At 57.0% G+C, this 24,927-nt stretch overlaps 3 protein-coding genes across 3 annotated transcripts in view; 1 reads left to right on the top strand and 2 right to left on the bottom strand.

Annotated features, from left to right (window-relative positions):
- DELE1 (DAP3 binding cell death enhancer 1) overlaps nucleotides 1–4,105 on the top strand; it is a 65,113-nt gene extending 61,008 nt beyond the window's left edge. The window contains exons 10-11 of the mRNA XM_077786743.1: nucleotides 1,085–1,241; nucleotides 2,074–4,105. Of these exons, the coding sequence (XP_077642869.1) occupies nucleotides 1,085–1,241; nucleotides 2,074–2,330 (414 nt within the window). The 3' untranslated portion in view covers nucleotides 2,331–4,105. The remainder of the gene's footprint in view (nucleotides 1–1,084; nucleotides 1,242–2,073) is intronic.
- Nucleotides 4,106–5,395: 1,290 nt separating this feature from the next.
- Nucleotides 5,396–15,081, bottom strand: PCDH12 (protocadherin 12). Its single transcript, XM_021543096.3, has 4 exons — nucleotides 12,217–15,081; nucleotides 11,721–11,815; nucleotides 10,437–10,612; nucleotides 5,396–5,760 (listed from the first exon to the last, which is right to left on the bottom strand). The coding sequence occupies exons 1-4, from the start codon at nucleotides 15,079–15,081 to the stop codon at nucleotides 5,396–5,398; spliced, it is 3,501 nt and encodes a 1,166-aa protein (XP_021398771.2).
- A 7,132-nt stretch (nucleotides 15,082–22,213) lies between these two features.
- Nucleotides 22,214–22,597, bottom strand: SMIM33 (small integral membrane protein 33). The gene has a single exon (XM_031505999.2). It carries the CDS (start codon nucleotides 22,595–22,597, stop codon nucleotides 22,214–22,216), a length of 384 nt encoding a protein of 127 aa, XP_031361859.2.
- Nucleotides 22,598–24,927: the final 2,330 nt, after the last annotated feature.

The raw sequence follows: 24,927 nt of genomic DNA on the forward strand, positions 1-24,927 counted from the left end.
TCTTGTCACAGCTGAAGTGCCAATCCTTCAATGTGTTTATCTCATCTCTAAAGGAGTTTATTGCTGTCATAAGCTGAGACTTGCAACATTTTGCAAAGCACCCACTCACCAACTTCTTCACTTGCCTCTACCAGTTACATCCTAGACAGCAACACTTGCAATATGTTCTTTTCTAGTGCCTTTATTAAAACATGCTACTTAGTTGGGGTTTTTTTGGTTTTTTTTTTTTCCTTTTTCTTCCTTTTTTTTTTTTTTTTTTTTGCAAAGCCTTGTTTAGATAATGTTTCTAGCAGTTGCACTCTTCAGGCTTTGTTGTTGGAAAGGTCTGTGTGACCACAAGTCTTTTTAATGTCTTCAGGAGTGTCATCCTGCTTTCCTGCTCTCTGAGAACCTTTGCCTCCCATTGGATCTCAAGGATAAAATGCACAGCTGACACGTAAACATGTCATGGGTTTGCATTTGGCTTCACTGCAATGCCAATGTTTGCTTTCCAGTTCGTTCCCAGCAGCTACATACGTCTGAGTGGTTCAGGTGCTTTTTCTCTAGTGCGTATTTGCTTCATTTACTTCATTTCTGCTGCCTGAGATTTCTTCTGGAATAGAATGAGGTGATGCTGAGCAGAAGAGCGCTGCACTCTTGTGTTAAAGGGGAATTTGCCAACCCTTGGCAGCAAGTACCTCTGTGCCATTTGTGATGTTTTCACAAGACTTGGGCTTGAACTCTCTTAGGGCAGTCTCAGGGCGTGCTCAGAGTTTGGGTGGGATCAGGATGTGATGCAGTCAGGGCTGCCCAAGACATCTCATCTCTGACCTCTGAGACAACTGGGATGCTCTGCAGAGCCAGCTGCTCCTTTGTTCCCCCTCCACAGCCCTGGGTGTTGAAGGGAAATCAGTGAATTTAATTGGAAAGGGATGGGAAGGAGCAGAACCAGAGATTATGCTCCTCTCCGGGGGACTAAACTACTGGAGATACAGCCTGAGGGATGGAGCAGTAAACTTAGCAAGGTGACCAAAGATAGAGCGGTAAGCTCTGAAGAAGGTGCTGAAGACTCTGTGTTTCCTTTCCTGTGTGCTTGCTGTGCCAGGATGCCCAGAGCAGGTTCCACGTGGGCGTTTGCTACGAGCAGGGCCTGGGGGTGCAGCAGAGCCTGGCGGAAGCGCTGAGGCACTACCGGCAGTCGGCGGCCGCGGGGAGCAGGCAGGCCCGGGACAGGCTGCGGGCATGGCAGCAGCAGCTGCAAGGTACCAGCGCCAGCAGGGCACCAGGGGCTGGGGCACTGCACGGCGGGTGGGCCCCTGAAAGTGGGGCCTGTATTGCCAGAGGAGGGCTCGCACGGGGCCATGGCACAAGGGAGTTCTTTGTGCTGAAGGGAAGGCACCACTTCTCCTCAGTTCTTTCCAGTCCAGCTGGAGAAGCTGTTCCCATAGTATGATGTGTCACAGAATCATTTCTGTTGAAAAGACCAACTGGGCCAGGAGGGGGTTGTCCTCTGTTCTGCACTGTGGCAGCCTCACCTCCAGTCCTGTGGGCAGTTTTGGGCACACAGTATAAAAAAGGCATTAAGCCATTAGAGAGTGTCCAAAGGAGGCCACAAGGATGGGGAAGAGCCTGGAGGGGAAGCCTTGTGAGGAGCAGCTGAGGGCACTTGGTTTGTTCAGCTGGAGGAGACTGAGGGCAGGGCTCGTCAACATCCTCCTGAGAGGCAGCATAGGGCTACCTCCAGAATCTGCTCCTGTGCCCAGGGACAGGACCTGAGGGTATGGCTGGAGCTGTGTCAGGGGAGGTTCAAGCTGGATACCAGAAAAAGGTTTTTCACCCAGAGGGTGGTTGAGCAGTAGAACAAGCTCCCCAGGGCAGTGCGTACAGCACCAAACCTGGCCGAGTTCAATAAGCATTTAGACAACGCTCTCAGGCACAGGGTGGGATTGTTGGAGTGTCTCTGCAGGGCCAGGAGTTGGATTTGGTGATCTTTAGGGGTCCCTTCCAACTCAGGATATTTTGTGATTCTATGGTTGTGTGATCAAGTCCAGCCTTTGCCAATGTCATTAATACTGTGTTTTTCTGTACTTTCAGATGTGCACACAAAGCATCCATTCCCGTCAGGATTAAGAGCCTCCTCCTCCAGCCCTGATTTCTGGACTATTGAGCCTGTGTCTGCAAATCTCCACAGCAGCCAGCCAGGACAGTGTGGCCTAACGCTGCCCCACTGCTGGAGCACAGGCACACTGCACATGATGCTGCTCAGCAGTGCAGGGTGGAGCTGTGCCTTCAGAGCCAGGACAGTGCCAGTGGAGCTGCAGGGCTGGGAGGCCCAGCACTGCTGGCAGTAGAGCAGGCAGTGAGTGACACCAGCAGGCAGAGGGCAAGGCAGCCCTTGGTGTGGGCTGGAACCAGGCTGGCAGTAAAGGGAAAGAGAAAGCTCTCTGTTCATGGGACAGGAGGCATCTTTAAATACCTGAGCTTTGAGAATTAACCTTGTGATATCTCCTACACCACCAAGTCCTCTACCTTCCATACAAGGATGTTGCTTCTGCACCTGCATTTCTGTATTAGAGCCAAGCTGTGGCTGCCCTTGGATCCCTGGAAGTGTCCAAGCCCAGGCTGGGTGAGGCTTGGAGCAACCTGGGTTAGTGGAGGGTGTCCCTGCCATGGCAGGGGGTGGAATGAGGTGAGCTTTGAGCTTTTTTCCAGCTCAAGCTATTCTGTGTTTCTGCACCACAGTGGTTTGATCTGGGGTTCTAATTACAGAAACTTTGCATGTCTTGCTCATGGTCCCCCAGTGAGGTTTGCAAGCCACCATGTGGGAACATTGGCAGCTAACCCTGGGGTTGTCTTGGCTCTCACCCTCTGAGGCAATTTTCTCCAAGGCAAGTCCCCTCAGTGCCCCTGCTACCAGCACAGTGTAAGCTGGCTCTGTGTTGCATTATGGCAGACCTGGGCAAGCAGGAGAGTGAATTCTCATAATTGAGCAGATTTTTTTTATGGGGTGTGACAGATCCACCTGTAGCAGTGAGGTGACAGCTGTCCCCAGCCATCCTGCACTGTGTCCATGTCCTTCTGTCCCCACTCCCCCTCCTCCTGCAGCCCTGGCAGGGAGCTGCTCCCACGGGCACACCTCTCTGAGACACCATGAGCCAGGTTTGCTTCAAAATGCATCGTGTCCCTGTTTGCTGAGCACGCCAGCTCATTTTCAGCAGAGTGGATAAGGGATGCTCCCAGCGGGAAGGCACCACTGGCAGGCAGCAGCAGCAGGCAGCTGGTGTGATAATTTCTTCCACTGGGGCAGCTGAATCCGGAAAAAGGCATTTGTTCACACCAGTTTAAACTGGTTCAAGGGCATCTGTGCAAGCTGCCCAGCTTCCTGTGGCCCTGCTGCTCTGTGTAGATCAGGGTCTGCAAAACAAAGGCAATGGCCTCATCCTGAACTTCTCCATGCAACAAGGGAGGGGTGCAGCCATCCCTCAACACATCTGATTGTTCTTCTGGTCTGCTCTCTCCTTCTGCTCAGACCAAACTTTCTTAGACCATTTCCTTTATCAAGCAGGATACAAGGAGCAGGAAATTCCTGGGGTGGATTTCCTATGCTGTGATAATCCAGAGCCTGCTTACGCGTTGGTCAGGATGGGAGACGGGCTGGGGGGGCTGAAAGCAGTTTGCAGAATCAGGAAATTGAACCAAGAGGGAGGAATTTGTCTCCTTTTAAACCTGCTTGTTATAAGGTATTTTTGTGTAAGGATTTTCCTCTGACAGGAACATCAAAGCAAGTTTGCAGAGGGAGATGTGAGGTTGTGCTGGCTGTTTGTCCCTCTGCCTGTGCTCCCAAGGTGCAGAGGACTCCCACAGGGCTCAGTCACAAATGCCTCTCTCATGGTTTGCACAGCTGCATCTCAGTTAGAATTTGGCTCTCTGACTTTGTTTTGATGCAAGAACCTGTTTTGTTTGTACAACAAACCAGCAAGTGATTTGTGTTAGCAGAAGAGCAGCACGAGCAGGCCAGGCCAAACCCATCCGTGGATGGATGCCAGACATGGGTTCATGTGCACAAGCATTTTGGAAACTCAAAATAAAACAACATTTTGGATATTAAAAAGTCCACCTGGGGAAATCTCATTTTATTGCTCTTGTCATTTAGCCCCAAGAGCAACAGAAAGGGGTAACTTTCTCATTTACTCTGTTTTAAATGATCTGTGCGTTTGTCTGGTACTGTGGCTAGGGTGTGTACACACCTGAAGCTGGGAACTGTCACCTCCAAGTACGTGGAAAAGAACAGGGGTGGGATACCTGAGATGGTCCAGGACAGCCCAGAAACCCTTACCTGCCATCCCCACAATGCTGCATGAGCCCAGGGTCACACTACCCTTGCCTTCTCCAGGAGTGCAGAGGCACAGACACCTGTGTGCTTCTTCCTTTGCTCCAGTATCTTGGTTTTCCCCACCCATGCTATTATCCCAAAACTGTCTTACAGCTCCCAGACAGACAGATCAAAGTGAAAACCCATAAAAAGGGTGAAGCTTGTGACTGAATATTTCAAAACAGTGTTTTCACACTTCCTTTTTCCCAGGTTACCTTTGGCAGACTCCAGCCATCTGGTGTCTGCTTTTGGATAAGGACTGTGCTCCAAAATCCAGTGGCCTCAAAGGAGAGAACAGAATAGAATGGAATCATTAAGGTTGGAAAAGACTTCTGAGAACATCAAGTCCAGCCTGTGATTGATCCCCACCTTGTCACACAGCTCAGAGCACTGAGACATTATGGAGCACATCCAGTCATTATGGAGAAGGAAGTGGTGGGCACTTGGAGCAGCCATAGGAGAGATTCCAGTGCTGATTTTGGGGGCTTTTACAAAATTCCAGCTTCCCAGTGGCAGAACCACAGAAGCTGGAAAGACCCATGGGAGACAACAGGCTCATCTCTCTTTCCCCAGCTGCCACTTCAGGCTTTCTGCACATATATTATGTCAGCTACACTGCTGACAGAGAGGGTTGTGTTAGAAAAAAAATGTTTTATTTAAATAACTGAAACCCTGGAGCCCAGCTGCAGCAGTGTCCGTGACAGGTATTTTCACAGTCTGTGATCACATGGATGTATCTCGCCGTGCTGTGGTTGTTCTCACAACCCCCTTGCCTGGGCCTGTCCTGGGAGGAAAGGCCCTCCTGCTGCTGGGTGGGATGGGAGGCTGGCAGAGCACTGGGAGAGCAGGGTGGGAGAGGAGGAAGGCAAGGACAGGCAGGCAGAGGGGAGCTAAAGGTGAAATCGGTTGTGGAGAAATTTGATGGAGCAAGGCAAAGGAAGAAACACCTGTCTAGGCATGGATCATACAGTGATTCTGCTGGGGCTGGGGACAGGGCTGGGCGCCCCAAATCTCTTTTCTCTCCCTGCCACAGCCACCGAGCTGCTAGAGCCCTGGAGCAGCGTCCCCCAGGCCCAGGCTGTGCCCGCGGGCCGACAGCTGCCGCAGCAGCCCCGCGCCCGCCTCGCCGTGCGCCTGCACCTTCTGGGACAGGATCATCTCAAACAGGGTGCTCATCTCCGACAGGAAGGTGCTGGCCAGCCTCGTCCCACTGCCACCGGGGTCAGCAGCAGCACCTTTGCCAAAGGTCTCAAAGGTCCTCGGTTTCTCCTGCCTCGCAGCCTCCTCATCCTCGGGGGAGCACGGCGAGTCGGGGCAGAAGACGTTGTCCTTGTAGCTGCTGGTGAGGGGCAGGGACAGCCGGGCCACCCACGCTGGGTCTGCAGCCGTCAGCCTCTTGAGGGCCAGCTCTGGGGAGGGGCAGCACAGCAGAGAAGAGGGGGGTGGGGAAATAAATGGATAAAAATATTGATAAATGAACATGGGTAAAACCAGCTGAGAGGCATAATTGTAAACAGATCACCATGCAAACCAGCTGCTTAAAAAAGCCAAACAAAATAGAACTGGTTTGAAACTATTGGGGGTTTTGTTTTGTTTTTAATATAATAGCCATTAGAATCACTGTACAGTCTCATTTGTTCCAGTCTCAATTGGCACTTCACTAAATTGTTAGCAAAGCCTGAGAGAGGGAGGGTTTAGTACTGGCTGAAGGGGAGCAGACAATGAAAAGCTTTCCAGGGGGAAGTGTTGGACACAAAGATAGTGGACTTCCCTTCAGGGTCACTCCAGGGTGGGAATTTGCTGCTAAGGAGGCAGATTGAGACCGAAAAGAAATGGGTTACTGTGAAAACAATAATACCAGAATCAAATTCTGGATTATAAAATGCACAGCTGGATGGCTGGAGACTGGGACCAAAAAATTGAGCTCTAAAGTAGTTGTTCCTCGATTGGAAACAGCTGAGGAGCAGGGGGAACCTGGGCTGGGGGCTGGGGCAGGCTCGTTAGTGCACCAGTAATTTGATTGTGGCCCACAATGGGCGACTGGAATCATACAGAGGACTCGGGGCATTCCCTGCTGGTAGAAGGCACAGCCAGGGTGGATTGTTACTGGGTCTGATTAGGGTAATTACGCACAAATCTGATTATCCATCTCTGGAAGAGGGAGCTGAGACGACACCAGCAGGGAAAACTCTGGAGATGGAACCAGGAGTGATCCAGGCTGACACAATGGAGACCCCAAGAGCTGGGGGTTGCTGCTCCTAAGGAAGCAAGTGCTCTCCAGGGATCTGACTGCAACCTGTCATTATTTTGAGGAGATACGCACCAGCAGAGGAAATCTTTATGCTTAAAATAGTGTTGGCAAGAGAAGAAGTGATTATAGCTGTCCATGAATAAACATCTGGAAAATAAAGGAAGGACCCCATAGCAGGGAGAGCCTGGAATAGCTTCCTCGTCAGACAACAGGAAGGGGAACAGGGATTCTTGTTTTTTGAGGTAGCTGGTAAACAAGAGTCCGTGCTGTGGTGCACAGAGGCTGCATTCCAGCTCCTCATTGTTCCTTCCCAAAGCACATCCCAGAACCTCACAGGTGTTCAGAGCAACCAGCCAGTTTAGGAAAGGTGTTGGGAGCAGCAAAACCTCACTGGTAACAAAACCCAGCAGTCCCAGGGTGGCAAGGGCTGGTGTCACTGTAGTAATAATAATTGTGTGGCCCTGACTAAAAAGTGGCATCTGAAAGGAGGGTCCCCATTCCAATGCTCTTATCCTGCTAATTCCAGAGGGTGGTCAATACCCTGCCACAGCTGGGACCTGGGATCTGCAGTCAGTGACTGAGACAAGGCTCCTTCCTCAGCCAGCCAAGCAATTGCTCCTTCTTCTCTGGAAAACAACTGTCCTGGTATGGGCTGGGGGCAAGAGCTGGGACTCCAGCCTGGGAAGGAGAGAAGGGCAGGTACATCCCTTAGATTTTTGTTTCAGCTGGAGCCCCAAAATTATCTTTTGTTGCTTCACATCCAGGGTTTCTTTCTGCAATCTCAGTATTTGAGTTGCAGTGACTGTTCCGTGAGACATCACCCAAGTGTGCTGCAGGTTTTGCTGTAAAACATGCAGTTTTTTCCTCTCCAGTCTGCAAGAAGCCACCTCATTCCCTGAATATTTGGCTGCCTCAGCTCTGGAGCAGGGCACAACTGGTGTGCTCTCTGCAGGGAGAGCTGGGCTGATGCTCCCGTGGCCATGAAAACCTCATAATTAGGTATGTTTAATTTGACCAATAACTCTTTACTGCCTTGTTTTAATGGTGTTTGGGGAGCAGGGGTTGTTTTTATCATCCATAAAGTTCTATCTCTCATCTGCTGCTGGGAATGCTCTGCTGGGCTGCTGGGGGATCAGAGCTAACAGACGGTGCTGGGAGTTCATCCCACAACATCAACAATCCCAGAGCTGCCTGGGATTGCAGTCCCCCCGCTGGGAGCAGCACAAAGGCCCAGCCAGCCTCAGCCAGCTGTTAGGATGCTCCTGAGCACCAGCAGTGCTTCCTTCCTCCCTCTCAGGATGCAAGTCCACGGCTCTGTTTGTGTCTGGGAGAGGAGGAAGGAGCCCAGCAGCTCCGGCGGCTGCGCTCGGCCGCCTGTGTGGGCAGGTCTGGGCTCCTGGGGAAGGTTTGGCAGGTCTGGGCTCCTGGGGAAGGTTTGGCAGGTCTGGAACAGATCAGCCTCTGGGCATGGCCAGCAGGAATCCACAGAGCCTCAGCATTCCCTGCTGGCATGGAGCAGGCTGCCCAGGGAAGTGGAGGAATCATCACGCCGGGAATGGGGATGTGGCACTGGGGCATGGCAGTGCTGCGGAACAATGGTCTGGGAGGGCTTTTCCAGCCCTAATGATCCTATGGAATTCCAGGACTTTGGCCAAAAGGATTTTTTTCCTGTGAGATCCAAGGATCACGGGAGATGGCGTTTCATGGATCAGCCTCACCACAGCCCAGATTTTCTATCCTTGTGTGGGCAGGACTGGATCCAGAGCTGCTGGGCAGCTCCACCATTCCCTTTTCTGGGATCAGGGTGTGTCAGTGCACTGGGATGGAGCTGGGATCCCCTTTGCTCCCTGCTCTTGGCTGCAGGACCTCAGAATCCAAGGAAATTTTTATGTCTCAGCCTTTTCTTAATTTGCTTCTTACTGCAATAAAAGAGCAGGGAGGCAAAGGGGGAGAAGCAGCAGGTTCTGTCCGAAAAAAAGGGCACCAAAAATGCCCAGCTCTGGTATTCAAACCACTCCAGCAGCAAAGCTCATTGAGTTTCCCTTCTGTGGAGGAGCAGAGAGGCTCCACAATGAAATTTCTGCTACAGGACATGAGTCAGCCCAACTCTTTCAAATTGAAATGCCAAGAGAGGAGATTTTTAGAACAAATCAATAAAAGGAACATGTAGAAAATGTCAGGCCCAGATGGTATTCACCCCGGAGTGCCAGAGGAACTCAGTTATGAAATTGCCTGGTTTATTAGCTGCTGTTCATTAACTACTGCTTCAAATGAATGCAGGATCAGAGGGAGGGGAGGTGGAAATGGTGACAGGAGTTTTTAAGCATGTGAAGGTGAACCCAGCCCAGGCAGATTCAGAGAAATCCTTCAGTGCAATGCTCAGCACAGAGAGCCATGGAGCTGCTGCTCCCAGAGGAACCACCTGACATTGTCACATGGGGAATTGTGTTCTGGAAATTTGGAAGGGCTGCATGGAGTCCTGGATGACTTTGGACAAGGGTCTGGAGTGCCAGGACAAGGGAATGGCTTCCCAGAGCCAGAGGGCAGGGATAGGTGGGATATTGGGCAGGAACTGTTCCCTGGGAGGGTGGGCAGGCCCTGGCACAGGGTGCCCAGAGCAGCTGTGGCTGCCCCTGGGTCCCTGGCAGTGCCCAAGACCAGGCTGGACATCGGGGCTTGGAGCAGCCTGGGACAGTGGAAGGTGTCCCTGGCATGGCAGGGGTGGCATGGGATGGGCTTTAAGGTCCTTTTCAACCCAAACCATTCCAGAATTCAATTCTGTGAAGGCAAAGTCACCTGAGCTGATGGAACAGCACCAGCCAGGCTTGCAGAGGACTTGAGCCATGCCTGAATTTACAGCCAGGTTCTGTAGGGATTAATATGTGTTAAAAGCTGGGAAATGAGGGTAGGAATAATTAATCTTCCTCTCTAAGGGAGGTCATTAGCAGAGTCCCAGAGTATCTGCTCAACACAGTGAAAAATGATATGGCAAGGGGACAATGTTGGTGTTGACTCCACTGAAACACCCAAAAGCAGAGGGCAGAGCGTTGCTGAAGGACCTGATAATGCTGAGTGCCATGAGCAAAACATGGCTGGTGAATTTCTGTGTCACCAAGGTCAGATAATTGTCCCAGGCAACAACAACCTGTCATGTGTTGATGGCTCTTCCTCCATGCAGAGGAGGGATTTGGGAGTCCCAACAAACAGGGCTCAGAATGGAGCTTGGGCAGGACAGGAATGAGGAACACACCAGAAAACCTCCTTGTACCCCCAGTGGATCCTAAACACTGCGCACCATTCTGGTCACACATCTCAAAAAAGACAAAATTAGCAGCAGGTTGGTCACAGGAGATGAAGAGGAAGGAGGACCCAGTGGGACTCTGAGGGGTTTGACAAGGACAAGTGTCCACCTTTCTCACTCTGCATGGACCAGGAGACCATGAAGGAAGGGCTCAGGCCAGCGTGGGAAGCAGTTCACCAGCTGCAACGTGCAACTGGACCTCACCCCTCGGCAATGACAGAGGCCAAGCTCACACATCACTAAAGCCTAAACCTCAGCATACACATCCATGGCAGGGAAGAGCAGCCATAACCACATGGCAAAACCCGACGTGAAGCTCAGCAAGTCCCTTGGCCTGCTACCAAGAGCCTGGGATGTTCCAGACATGCTGCCCCAAGCAGTGCCCCTGCCAGAGCCGCTCTGGGAGGCGCGATGTGCCGTGGCTGCTGCAGGCCAGCAGGACCTCCTGGATGGGGTTAGTGTGGGTTACCTGAGGAGGAATCACTGCTGGAGCCCCCCAGCCCCACCCTGTCCCAGCAGCGAGGTCACCTCACCTGCCTGTGGCTCCAGGAGGGTCTCCAGCTCCTCTCCCACGAGCTGCTGCACGGAGAGCTCGAAGGCGCTGTCGGAGTCGCGGTCCCCGGCCTCGCTCTCGCCGTGCCCGCTGTCCTTGGTGCTCAGGCAGTCCGTGTCCAGCCCCGTGTCCAGCCCCGTGTCCAGCCCCGCAGCCCTGCCAGGGGTCACAACACCCAGGTCACTTCAGCCCCAGTGAGCCCTTGGAAGGGTCTGTATCTCCCCAAAATGCCCCAGAGATGGGCTCTGGGCACCCTCCCCATGCATCACTCACAACACCAAAGGCACTTCGAGTGCCCATCAATTAATGAGTTTTGGGAGGTGGCTCCACATTTCTTGCCTGAAAGGGTTTTTATCCTTCTGCAGCAAGATCAGAGAACCACAGAAGGGTTGGAAGGGACCTGAAATCCCATCTCATTCCAACCCCTGCCATGGGTATGGACATCCTCCATACCATCCCAGGTCATCCAAGCCCTGTCCAACCTGGTCTGGAACATTTCCAGGGATCTAGGGGCATATCCTGAGCAAACAGGGGCCTGCTGGCTCCTCCCCATTAATTCAGAGGAGCTTCCCCCTGCAGGACCAGGTGAGGAGCACCCCAGACACCCTGGAGCTGCTCTCCCTCCTTCTCCATCCTCTGCAGAAAGGTGCAGGAAGCTGTGTCTGCCCTTGGCCTGGCCAGGTGAGGACAGGGGGACGTGGCAAGGCAGTGATGAAGCCTCAGCATCCTCAGGAGTGTGCACCCAGAGCACACAGCATGATTTAATGGGAACACCATGAAGCTTGGGGATATCTTTGGCACACAGCTGGGATATCTCAGTGCCTCCAGCCCTGCTGCAGTTCCTCACTCATCTGCCCCCTGGCACAAGGTCAGGTGTCCCAAACTCGTGTTGTCCAGCACTAAGAAAGTGTCCAGAGCCATGAGAACACTCATCCTTGTGCTGCTGCCTCCAGACTGGGCCCCTCTGTGCTCCTGAGCACTCAGAACCATCCGAGTTCTTGGCAAGGGATGGTTCATGGCCATGGAGGAGATCAGGTAAGTATGGAGCGACCTGCCAAAGGTACCCCAGGAAGGAGGCAAAGAGCAGCTGGATACCACTGGGAGCCAGGACCAGAGGAGCACAACCTGCCCCTGAAGGGAGAACCTCCACTCTCAGGAGATGAGGCTTTTCCTCGTGTGTCTCTGCCCTTGGAAGTTTTGGCCTGGTGGGGCTGGGGCAGGGGAAGGGGGCGTGGGGAAGGGAAGTGCTGGGAGCCAGCCTTACCTGCTGCCGTTCTTGGCCGTGTACTTGTTTCCCCTGTAGTTTGTTTTGGGCTGGAACTGGCCCTGGTGCAGCAGGGAGAGCAGCTGGGAGATTTGCTGCAAGGCAGGAAAAGCCTGTTGAGCCCCGGGCTGGCCGCTCAAGCTGCTTCCTGCCAGGACGTCCCTCCAAGCCCCCCGGCCTTTTTATAGCGTTTCCTCCTGCTGCAGATGGCTCAGCATCCCCACACCGGGGGAAAAACAAACGCTGGGCAGCCCACCTGGGCTGAGCTTCCCCTGCACCCCTCCTGCTGCTCCCTGTCCCTGGGATTGTCCCCTTCCCCCTGTGACAGCCCCGCTCCCGCCTGTCCTGCCGGGGTGACCCTGCTGGCTGGGGGGCTGTTCATCCTACCCAGGCCTGGGGGAAGAGACCAAGCAAAGACCCTCGGGTTGCACATTCCCAGCACCCCAGGGATGGTGGGATGCCCACACTCGGCTGGGCACTGGGGAGCCGCTCCTACCTGCACTGGGGGCGACTCCATGGCGAACTCCCCGGTGGGGCTCTGCTCCGCCAGGGCCACCAGCGACAGCCGCACCAGGCTCCTGAGGATCTGCTGGTGGGGCTGGGGCTGCCCGGCTGCCCCCGCAGCCCCGGGCTGCTCGGCGGGCACCCGGGGCTCTCCCACGGGTGGCTTCGCCCAGCTCTGGCCATGCAGCGCTGCCTCCGGCGGGCCCACGGCCTCCTTCCCCGGGGGTTTGAGTCTGTGAGGCTGGCAGGGCCGGCGCTGCAGCACGGGCAGCTCGAAGGTGCCCTGCTGCTCCTCTGAGCCCTTTTGTGTCCTCTGATTCCTCAGCGTCCTGTAGAGAGTGGGGGTGAGGTGGAGGGAAGCCCGAGGGGACCCCCCGGCCGCAGGGCTGCCTGTGCCGGGCTGCTCCTCCAGGCAGGCCCGGGGGGGCTCGGGGTCCCGGGGGCGGCCCCGGAGCAGCGGCACCAGGTGGATGTCGGCCTTCTGGATCTGCCTGTGCGGCTTCTTGAGCTGCTGCTGCCGGCGGGCGTCCTCCGCCTCCCGGCAGTTGTAGGCCATGCCGTCCTTCTTGTCCTTCTTGCGCAGGGACAGGGTCAGCGCCAGCAGCGGCACGCAGCCGCCCAGGAGAGCGGCCAGGCAGATCAGCAGCACCACGGGGAGGCCGGGCCAGCCGGGATCCTGCGCTGACATCTTGGAGAAGGCCCCGTGCCGCCGGAACAGCAAGCGGAGCCGGGCCAGGGTGTGCAGGGGGGTGTCCCCCTGGTCACTCACCCGGACCAGCAGCTCCCGCTGGCTGCCGGCCAGGCTGCTGGCATTGCTGGCGTTGAGGGACACCTGCCCCAGGAGGGGGTCCAGGATGAAGAGCCCAGCATCATCCCCACCCACCAGGTCATACCGGAGAGCCCCATTAATGCCGGAGTCCACGTCCCTGGCCATGATTCTGAAGAGGAAGGGGTTGGCAGGGCACGAAATGAGTGTGGCATTGGTCACTGCCGCAGCCCCCTGGGTGCTCCCATTCCCGGGGACCACCCAGCAGCAGCCGGTGTCCACATTGACCAGGACAGACAGCGTGGCCACCCCTCCCACCAGCACTGGCATGGTGATGATGGGTGCGTTGTCATTCCGATCAAGCACAGCAAGCCTGATGGAGATGTTGGATGCCAGCTTGGGATGCCCTCCATCCTCTGCTGTCACCAGGAACTCCAGGCTCCTCAGCTGCTCATAATCAAAAGCTTGGAGGGCAAAAATGTCTCCAGTGATGGGATCGACTGAGACCAGCCCCAAAACAGAGGGGTCCAGGATCCTGTAGGTGACTTTCCCGTTGGAGCCCAGGTCAGGGTCGGTGGCACGAACGGTGAGCAGGAAGGAAGGTGCTTCACTGTTCTCATCAACAGCAGCCTCATAGACTGCCTTCTCGAAGGCTGGAGCGTTGTCGTTGACGTCGCTGATGCAGATGGTGAGGTGTTTCAGCACGGCCAGGGACAGGTCCCCCATGTCCCGCACCACCAGCGTCAGGTTGTACTCGGCGCGCCGCTCGCGGTCCAGCGAGGCGTTGGTCAGCAGCGCAAAGCTGTGGCTGTTGGTCCTCTTCAGCCTGAAGTGCTCGTAGCCCTGGCTGAGGGAGCAGAGCACTTGCCCGTTGGTTCCCGAGTCGGGGTCGCTGGCTGTCACCAGGGCCACAAAGCTGTCCTTGGGGAGGGCCTCGGACAGCACGGGCTCCCGCGCGGCCCAGGTGACGTGGACGTCAGGAGCGTTGTCGTTGACGTCCAGGACCCTGACCAGGACCTTGCAGTGCGCCGGGATGGGGTTGGCGCCCAGGTCCCGTGCCTGCACATCCAGCTCGTAGGTGTGGGTGTCCTCGTAGTCCAGAGGGAGCCTCAGGAGGATGCTGCCCGTGCGGGCGTCGATGCTGAAGGTGCTCAGCACCTCGGGGGGCGCGTGCCTGCTCAGGCTGTACTCGATCTCCCCGTTGGGACCCTGGTCAGGGTCAGTGGCTGTGACCGTCACAAGGAGGGTCCCGGGCTGGGCGTCCTCCCGAACCTCCACCATCAGGGAGCTGTCTGCAAACACAGGGCTGTTGTCATTGGAGTCGAGGACAATGACTTTAATCAAAGCAGTACCTGATTTTGGTGGCTCCCCGTGATCAGTGGCTGTCAGCACAAGGTCGAAGGAGGAGTGCAGCTCCCGGTCCACCTCCTTAACCACAACAAGCTCCGCGTGCCTCGTCCCATCGGAGCTGGGAACGACCTCCAGAGCAAAGTGCTCGCTGGGGGAGAGGGCGTAGGAGCAGAGGGCATTGGGGCCAGTGTCAGCATCCAGGGCTCGATCCAGCGGGATCCGCGTCCGCAGGGATGCGCTCTCCGAGATCTCCAGCTCCAGCTCGGGCGTGGGGAACTGCGGCGCGTTGTCGTTGACGTCCATCACCTGAACCTCCAGGTGGATCAGGGCCGGGTTCTGGGCGGCCAGCACGTTGAAGGACACCCAGCAGGGATCACTGTGGCGGCACAGCTGCTCCCTGTCCACCCGCCCGGCCGTGCTGAGCACCCCATCCCCACTGCCCACGTGCAGCGGGAACCTCCCGGGGGTCTCCATCAGCTGGAAGGTCTCCGCCGCCTCGCCGCTCTCGCCGCCCTCGAAGTGCTCGGCCAGGCTGCCTATGACAGTTCCCGGGGGCACCTCCTCCAGCACCCGGTACTGCACCGTGAACGTGGCCACCTCCTGGGCATCGGCGCTCAGGAACAGGTACCACCACCACAGCGCCGGCAGCCGCAGCGCCGAGCGGCTCAGCCCCAGCACGCTGCCGGCAGAGCCCCCGCGGCCCCGCCGCGCTGCCATGGGCTGTCCCGCCGCCCACCGCATCCCCGCAGAGTCCTCAGCGCCACCGCAGCGCCTCGGCATCCTCTCCCATCTCCGAGGGCCGTGGGCTCCGGCCAGAGCTTGGAAAGGAGGGGAAAGCACAAGCGGGGCTGGTGGCTGTGCCCCGCGCTGCCATCACCGGGAGCTCCCCGGGCCGGGACAGCCCGGAGCGGAGGGACCGTCCCCGGAGCAGCCACCGGCCGGCTGGCCGGGCTGGGATGGAGCGGCCGGCATCCTATGGAAACCCCACCTACAGGAAAAGGGAGGACCGGACTGGTACAATGCCGGGGCGGGGTGGGGGCAGCACGGCTGCGAGAGGGTGTGGAAGTGCCCTCCGATCCCCGCCGGGAAGGACCGTCACCGCTGTCACCTGCAGAGCACACTGCCCAGAAGGTGGGATTGATTCCTGCACGCCCTGACCCACCACAAACCTCTTGTGCTTCAGGAAGAGGTGATGGACTCCTGCTCCCGCATTGACCCAAAGCCTTGTTCCTCACACTTTTACATCTCGGACTTTGACATATTCTCATTTTGTCTAAATCCAAGTGCAATCCCTTCTCCTTGCTCTGCCTTTGGAGGGCGATGTGTCCAAGTCACCTTTCCCAGTACAAAGGTGATGATGTCACCAGTTCCAGCCGGACACACCAAAATGAGCTGATGAATCAGCAGGAGCGTGGCCACGCCGAACACTGCCGGGAGGGCACGAAGGAAGGAGGGAGGCGCTGGCAGACACAGCCTGCGTCCGTTCAGGCCTCTGCCCATCCCTGCATCCGTCTGTCCTGGCTGCTCCCTCTCTTGGCACGTGCTCCATCCCAGCTTGGCTCAGTACGGATTCCCCTGGCGTCACTCCTGCACCATCAAATCCCTTCTTGGCCTTATTTCAAACCCTGAGCCCTCACCTTCAGGCTGCCCAGATGTTGCATGGTATCACCACAGCTGGCCAGCTGTGCACACACAGGTAGCACAACCTGAAGGTGTTCCATGTATTCCTCCTGAGCCTGCAGAGCTCCCAGACCCCAGGCTGGGCTTGTTTTGGTCTCGAGGTGACTGAAGCCATTCAGGACAGGGAAGGTCATGTGGAATTTTCTTTGGCTGTTATGGAGTGTCCTCAAGGTGTGGTTGGAGCCCCACCAGCCACGTCATCTTTGTGTCTCCACACCTCCCGGGCAGCCTCCAGCAGCCTTTGGTGTCCTGTGCCCACCTCGCCCTCTCCTCCTGCTTTTCCAGCCTTGATGGGCACCCCTGTCTCCCCAGCCTATTCCCATCCCTCCCAGCTCCCCTCACCGCTCTGGTTTTCCCAGGTGAGGCTCTGCTGTCATCGCTTTTCTTTGTCATGGTGAATTTTGATGCCCCAAAGAGCCGCAAAGCCAAAGCCACCCCAGCGCCACGATCTGTGCCCTCGGCAGAGCGGGAGGAAGGGACGGTGCCGCGGGGGGTGGCGGAGCCCGGTGCTATTCCTGGGCTCGGCCCCAGCTCCAGGTGACCTTTGCCGAGTCATTTCCCTGCTTTGTGCTCGCCTTCCTCCTGCGCGGCCCGGGGCTCTCCCGGAGGGATGATCCCGCTCGCTCCCGATCGCTCCCGCTGCCCGCGGAGCTCCGGGTGGAGGAGCGGATGTCTCGCAGCCCGTGCCCGGTTTTGGGAGGGGAGGTGGGAAGGCCACTTCCTTCTGCTGGGACTGTTATCCCTCCACCTCGCGTTTTTTTAATGCTTTTCCTTTCCAGGAATGGAGCGGAACAGAAGAACCACGCTGGAACGTCACAAGGGAAAGGAAATAAATATGACAGCCCAGGATTGTGGGGGTCCCTCGAGGAGCCCTGCGTGGGGTTTCCTTCCCCCATCACCTCCCAGTCCCACTGCAGAACAAGCCACTCTCCCCAAGCGCCCCGTGTTTAACTCATCACTGACACCACAGCAGGTGAATTCCCCCTGGCTCTAGCACCCACGGGCCAGACCCCACTTGCTGCCATCCCCACCCTCAGCTGGGAGAATTCCAAACCTCCAAACCACTCATTTTCCTTCCCAAAGACAGGGACCAGGTGGGATTTTGAGTACCGGTTTGTTCAGGGAAAGGCTGGGAGGAGAAGTCACTGTCACAGGGCTGTGAGCCCCTTGAGCACTGTCCCCAGCACTGGTGACAGGTCTGGCCTGCTCAGGAGGAGCTGGAGGAGCTCCTGCATGAATTATTGATGATTCTTCATGAATAAACCCCTACAGACCAGGCCTGTGACCCCCAGCCATCAGAACATTCCCAGCTGGCGGGAGGATGCTGCAGAAGCATGGCTGAGCTGCAAATCAGTGCCGTGGAGGGAGATGGACAGAGTAAAGCTGCAAGAAAATAGGAAAGGAAAACGGGATCGAGCTGAGACTTGCCAGAAGCACAGGCAGGGAAATGAGATCTGGTGCTAAAAACAAAACATGTTTCCTCCTGTTTCCTGTTCACACCCCGGCAGGCTCCCGGCGTGCTTCAGGACCTCCATGGACAGTGTGGTGGCTACAAACACAAAATTCCCCCTCTAAGGTTTAGACTGCGCCCGAACCCTTTCATTTAAAGCTCAGGAATTCTTAACAGCAATGTGTGCACTGTTTCCTTCAGCTCCTTCCCGATGCTGTCCATGCCCAGAGCAGCTGGAAATGCCATTTTCAGGAGTGCAAACCTGGCTCCTCTGCAGCTCAGCTGCTCTCCAGGCTCCAGAGCAGGACACGGGCACACCCTGAGCTCCCAGGGGTGCAGAGCTGTGCTGGAGGCACCACTCTCCCTGTCCATCACCTGGCAGAGAGCAGCACCACCAGGTTATTTCGAGCTCCACTGCACAGCTGGAGCTCTTCAAACTTTGTCATTTTGGGCTGACACGGTGCTAGCCTGGGACCAGGAGCTGTGCCATAACACAGCAGGGAGCGGAGGGCAGCTTGAAATGAGAGTGAAGAGGCTTTTTCACATCTAATAATTTTCTATGATGAAGACAGGCTGAGAGCTGGGGCTGTTGGACAAGAGGAGGCTCCAGGCAGACCTTGAAGCCCCTTCCAGTGCCCAAGGCCTCCAGAGCTCCAGGAGGGTTTGGACACTGCTGCCAGGGATGCCCAGGGTTGGATTGTTGGGGTGTCTGTGCAGGGCCAGGAGCTGGCCAGGATGATCCTTGTGGCCCCTTCCAGCTGTGGATTGATTCTATGAATTCTGTTGTGATTCTATGCATTTTTAGCCCTTCAAAGACAGCCTTTGCTCCTCTAGAAGCACCACTCCCTTTTCAGTGGGCCAGCAATCCCTCCCTGAGCATGAGGCATGTGAGGTGCAGCTGCACAAGGGAGCCCAGAACCTTCCCCGTCCTCAGCTGCCTTCAGGGACCTGGGAGGCTCCTGGGGACCCTTTCTCAGGAGGAAGATTCCCCCTCTCACACCAGGTACGCAGCTCTGCAAGAGGTGGAGCGACCTTCCCTCGGGGTGGCACCGGCTGAAGGTGACCTCCCCGTGCCACCCGCTCCAGCCTGGGCTGCCCATCCTCCGCCACCATCGCCAGCCCCCCGGGTGTCCTTGCGGGCTGCTCCAGCGGTGCCCGCCCGGAGCCGCCGGTGCCCGCGGGGCCGGCCGGGCGGTGCCGGCGCTGTGCAGTTGGATCCCTCCACCACGAGAGCCCACTGCTGCTCCGCGCTGGGCTCCGCCGCTGTCCCCGCCTGTCCCCGGCGCCGCCCGAGGGGCTGGGGGTGCTGAGCCCCCCAAACTCCCCCACACAGGGGCTGCGACCTCCCTTCTCCCTCCGCCGCCGCCAGCCCCGCAGGGAGGGCGATGCTGCAGCCGCCTCCCCTCCATCCTCAGCGGGTGCTCTGGGTACCTCCCTCCTTTTAGCACGGCTTTCGGGTGCTTCCCTCGGTTTCGCACGATTTTAGGGTGTTTCCTCCGGTTTTGCACAGTTTCTGGGTGTTTCCCTCGCTTTTACACGAATATAGGGCGTTTCCCTGGGTTTTACACGATTTTAGGCAACTCTGCAGCATCACAAGCAGAGTCTCCCCCAAACCCCGCTGTACCCCCCACTAAACCCTCCTATGGGGGTTATAAAGGTGCCTCCCCTTCTGCAGGGCAACACCTTAATTAGGGGGAAATAGAAAGGGGTGCAGGCGATCACTGATGAGGACAGAGTTAATTGTTAATGTAGCAGCTCCTGAAAGCTTCCCCAGGCAAAAACCTGGTTTTGAGCAAAGCAGCTCCTGCCTGCCAGGTTCCAGGAGCTGCCCTGCACAGAGGGGACGATAAGGAGAGTTATTGTTGCTCCGTGCTCATAAAAGGATTATTATTAAGGAGGGAAGAAAGTTGTAAGTGAAGTAAATTGGGCCAGGCTGTGTGTTTGAATAGACAGGAATAATGTTATGGTAATTTCATGCACGGCTCTGCTGCTCCAGGACCCTGCCTGTTTTATAAAGCCCGGTGCTACAAAAAGCAATTCTGTGAGCGGAGAGAGGGAGAGCTGCCCAAAGAGAAATGAGGAGAAGCTGTAAAAATGATGTTTTATTGTGTGGGAGAAAGCAATGAGTTGAGATCTAACCCTTGATGTCCTTCTGGAGGAGAAAGCTGGCAGCATATTGTCACTCGCTTGTATGATTCAATTTGCTATTCTAAGTCTTACAGTAATTTCTTTCCTGTGCTCCAAAAGCTTGTATCTAAATTTCTGATTGCAAATTAAACACATGGAAGAGCTCCCCAAGGCTGGGGCTTCAGAGCTGGATCTTCCCAGAGTGCAGAGGCTGCTGACAGGGTGGGGGCAGGGGGCAGGCAGCAGCACCACCTTCCACTGCCACTTTGATTTGATTTTAGTGTGACAACCCAAAACACCTGAACAACAACCCGGGGTGGGCTCCCTGTGCTGCACAGGGTAAGTGATGGATCCAGTCCCAGCACACTGTGACATCAATCAGACCTTTACGAGTCCCCAGCGGCTGCAAATCAATAAGTGCCAGCAATAATTACCCATTTTGTCTTTCTCTTTATTAATATTTAGACGTTTTTAATCTTTTCTCTCTAAACATGACGTTTCCCCACTGTGGGTGTCCTTCAGAGGGAGCTGCCAGGAAAGCTCCTGTTCCTCTAATGGAAGGCTTTGTGCTGGATGGAGCTGCTCCCTGAGCTGGAATGGCACAGCCACCAAAGCTGGGGACGGCTCTGCTGCCTCAGCCTGGCAGGTGACACCAGCTGATGTCCCCAGGAGGAGGGTGCAGCCTCTCTGGGTGTCACAGTGCAGATCCCATGATGGTCACAAGGGGTTTATCCAGCTCCTGGGTGACCACAACCCACAGATGTCACTTAAAGAGATCATGGAATGGTTTGGGTTGGAAAGGGCCTTAAATCCCATCCAGTGTCACCCACCCCCTGCCACGGCAGGGACACCTCCCACTGTCCCAGGCTGCTCCCAGCCCTGTCCAACCTGGCCTTGGGCACTGCCAGGGATCCAGGGGCAGCCCCAGCTGCTCTGGGCACCCTGTGCCAGGGCCTCAGCACCCTCTTAGGGAGGATTTCTTAATTAGGAGAAGTCCCTAGAGGTGATTATCTCCTCAGGGGTGCTGTTAGGGATATAGGCATTGCAAACAAAGCCCTCTTTTGACATGGAAAGGGGAGCAGGACTCCAGGACTGTCAATGAAAATGACAGCCCTTATCTCCTCTAACATGAGTGTGGGAGAGCTGATAATGTCCTATCAGCCCTGGAAAGCAAATGGGAGCAAATTCAAAACAGAAAACAATCCTCCCAAAACGCAATATAAATTATGTTTGTTGTGGAGACAAAAAGTTTCCAGCAAGTCCAGCTTTAAAGCAAGGGCTGGAAGTAAGTGAGAGGAAGGATCCTGGAGCATCTGGCACATCGGGAATACCTCCAGCCCCTGGAGGAACAGGGGAATCCCATCTCTTGTCCAGCTGTGCCCACAGGGATCTGTGCCAGGGATCTGAGGGCAGACACAGACCTGGCTTTTCCTGAGTGGCAGAGGTGGAAGCTGTATCCTGACTTTGGGGCTGTCCTAGAATAAATCCTCGGGGGGATCTCAGAGGCTGCTTCCTCCCCAGGCAATGCAGACACCGAGGTCCTGCAGCCACCACGGGAGGAGAAACTGGCACTGTGGAGATCCCTGGGCTGAACAGGAACGGTGCTCTGACACCCCCAGGAGCCTGCAGGGCTCAGGTTTCACCTCTCCTGATCCCTCTGTGCCGCCTCAGCGAGGTTCTCCCAGCGTGACAGAGCCACCTCAGCATCACCCCACCGAGGGTGACAGTGCCAACGCCACCATCGCTCCTTCCTTGGGACAGCAGTCAGGGATGGGGACAGAGAGGTGACCACAGTGAGGGTGACCTCAGTGAGGGTGACCTCAGGTCTCCCCATCCCTTTGCACAGAGATGCTGCAGGCTCTACCCAGAGTCACTTGAGCACCTCCAGATGTTCAGCCAGCTGTGATGTGCCATTCTCACTTCCTGCCTCTGCTGTGTCACTGCTCTTCTCTCACCCACCTCCACTGGGGACAGGACACGTTGTCCCCTGTCACTGGCTCCACCCAACACTGAATCAGGAGCTGCTTCCTCTGCCCTCCTCTCCTCTGGCTGTTTGCCCGGGGGGCTGGGGGGGCTGGCAGGGGCAGGACCATGTTCCAGCCCCCCAGCGTGGGAAAAGGGGCTGTGCCATGAGGCAAAGAGCGGCTGGAAGCTTCTCATACAAACAGTGTAACGAGGACACCCTGAGTGTGGAAACATCTTTCACTGGAAAACAATTCCACATGATGCAACTTCCAGCTACTGCCAGGGGGCTGAGCACAGCCCCAGAGCTCCCCAGATGAGGCAAGGACCGAGGCAGCTCTGCTGGCCACTCCCAGGCAGCGTGGGACAGGTAAAACCAGGGCAGGTAAAACCAGAAGAGAGGCTAAAGCTGCCCCACGTAGGCTGAGCCAGCCCCAGAGCCCAGGCTGGGACCCAGCTCCTGCCTGGGGACAGTGGCACCCCTGGGCTGGACTTTTGGGGGCTGGAGATGGGTCTTGAACCTCCTGAGCATTCCTGGGGCCAGACACGGGTCTGGGGAGGTGCAGCCCCTGAGTGTGGGATACACGAACATCCCATCCCAGCCTTTCCAGTGGGACGCGTCCCTCGAGCCCTGCCCGGGTGGCCCGGGCCGTGTCACAGGTAGGTGATCTCGATGACATTGGGCTCAGCACTGCCGTGGGGAAGGTGGTGGTTGCAGGAGCAGTGGCAGGTCACTGCAGCCGAGTCCATCTTGCCGTGGGTGTCCAGGGGCCTCCAGTCCGTGAGGAGCACGCTGTCGGGGTGCTGCGCCGGGGGCCCGTGCTGCAGCGTGAGCTGCACGGTGCGCAGCTGCGGGCCGTAGTGCACCGCCAGCACGATGCACACGGCCAGCAGCACGAACAGCACCACGATCACCGAGATCACGGGCAGCGCGTCCGATTTCTTGGTCACGCTCTTGACGATGGAGACGGGGGTGAAGGCGGCCACGTCCTGGGGCTCGGCCTGTCTCAGCTGGCTGCCGGGCACCGAGGCGTTCATGGCTCAGCGGGGTGACCTGGCACGGGGACACGGGCGGTGACCACCGAGCCGAGCCCGTCCCTGTCCCCATCTGCCCTCGAGCCCGCAGCTCCTGCCCCATGTGCCGCTGCCAGGGAATGGGGCCGTCCCATCAGCGTCCCCTCCCTGGGCTCGCAGCTCAGGAGAAGTTTTGGTGTGGCAGTCTGGGGCTTGCGGGACCAGGCAATCCCTGCAGCCCCTTGTCGTGGGCACCTTTGGACACTACACGTGGCTCTTGTGGGGAGCCCTCTCCCCTCCACCCCCAGCCCCACGGTGCTGATCCACGACCAAACCCCACGGGAACCTCCCAGGGGGACCCAGCCCCGTCAGTCGTCCCAGAGCTAAGATCCCGTGGAGCCAGCGCGGGTGGGAGCAGGGGGGCAAGGGGAGGGGAAGGAAGGAGAGCCCTGCCAGCCCCACGGGGTACCTGGTTGTCCCTGCTGCCTGGGAATCATCCTCTCCGGCGGCGGGGCGGGGAGTGCCGGCGGGGCGAGCAGCACGGGCTGCGGTGGTTCTGCGGTGAAGGTGCAGCCGGGCTCACCTCGGAAGTTGCCACGTCACGGCCCGGCCCCGCCGCCGCCGGGGCTCCCGGGGCTCGCGGGGAGCGCCCGCTCGTCCCGGGGCCGCGCCGCTCCCGTCCCCGCTGCCACATCAGCGCTGCCACCCTCCTGCGCCCCGCCGCGGGACAAGGCCCTTTTGTCTGGGGAGAAGCACCCTTCCTCCCCCGTTCGGCCGCAGGAAACCTCCCTGCTGCCACCGGCGGGGCGTGAAAACCGAACGGGGTGAAGGAATGGGTGTAAAAAATCCCGTTCGGCATGTGAGCTGTTGGCACAGCCCGGCACGGTGTCCCCGCGCTGTGCCCCGGGCTGGGAGGGCCCTGTCCCCAGGGGTGGCGCCCCGGGGATGATGGTCCCTGCCGGGGGTCCCACTGCTGCAGAATTTGCCCATTTGCCAGCATGGCTGTGGGGTGAGTCCATGGGGGGCTCTGGATGCTTTGGGCCCCCAGTTCAGTGGTTGGACTCAAAGATTTTGGAGGCTTTTCTATCCTAAAGGATTGTGTGAGCTGCTGGGGGTCACAGGCAGGAGCTAGAGGCAGGTCAGGGCTGGCACATCCCTCCCCTCACACGTGTCATCCCCCTGCCCCAGGAGTGACCTTGAGCACATCGCAGAGCAGAAAACATGGATCCCTCGGAGTTCCAGCCAGTACAAAACTCATCTTCCCATCCTTCCACCCCAAAACACCCCTGCTCTTACCTGCAGGCTCTCAGCAGACAGGCTGGGGTGAATATCAAGGCTCTGTCCTTCCTGCATGTGGGGAGGACACAGTGGGAAATGCCTTTTCCCATCCAGCCGAGCATCCAGAAGAGATTCAGCTGCGGGTGAGCTTCTGGGTATTTGCACTCATTTCAGGATTCAGTAAAACCTTAATCTACAGCATAATCTCTGAGCATCACATCTGTGCAAGGGACAAAAGGATGGGGGGGCTGCTGGCAGGGGGTTTGTCCCAGCAAGGCTGCTGTGGAAGCCACCAGCCTTGGGCCTGGTGGTTTTCCCGAGGGTTTGGGGGGGTTAGAAGAGACCCACAGAATGTGAGGAGCTGTGCCATGCATGGGGGATCATTCCCTCCAGTGCTGCTGCTGTCTGCCAGCAGTGGGAACAAGGACTCTGCTGGCAGCATAGGACACCCTTAATGCTCTCCATGCAGTGAAGGAGAAGCTCCTCGGCCTTTGGCTGAGGCTCTGTGGTTTTTGGGGGCTGTGGGAGGGGGCTGGACCAGCCCCTCAGGCCAGCAGACAGAATCCTCTGGCTTTGCATCCTGAACACTCACACAGAGCCTCTGAGAAGGACACAGGAACCTTTCCTAGGTGGAGACACAAAATGCTTCTCCTCCTGCAAACCCCCACTGACATCCAGCACAGGATAAACCAGAACCTCTGGGGCTCACACTGTGACAGGCAGGACCTGCACGGAGCAGCACAACAAGGTCAGGGCCAAAAAACCAAATGCCTGAACCCCTCAGGCTGGACGGGGGCAGAACCAGCCCAGTTTTCCAGCTCCTGCCCTTCTCCAGGAACCAGGAATGGGGTAGGTCCAAGCCCAGTATGTGCTGTGTGTCCTGCAGGGTGCTGCCCGAAGAGGGACATCCCAAAGCCACCATCCCAAAGCTGGCATGTCCCAGCACCAGACTCGCTGGAGCTGCCCAGGGGGGCACAGGGCACAGGGCAGGCCCAGATGCTGAGCTACCCTGGCCCCACAAGGAGCACTTATTCCTAAATTCGTCATAGATGTGTAAGAAACCCCCTCTCAGGTGG

This window comes from Lonchura striata, chromosome 15 (assembly GCF_046129695.1).
Source record: "Lonchura striata isolate bLonStr1 chromosome 15, bLonStr1.mat, whole genome shotgun sequence".
NCBI classification, from domain to species: domain Eukaryota; kingdom Metazoa; phylum Chordata; class Aves; order Passeriformes; family Estrildidae; genus Lonchura; species Lonchura striata.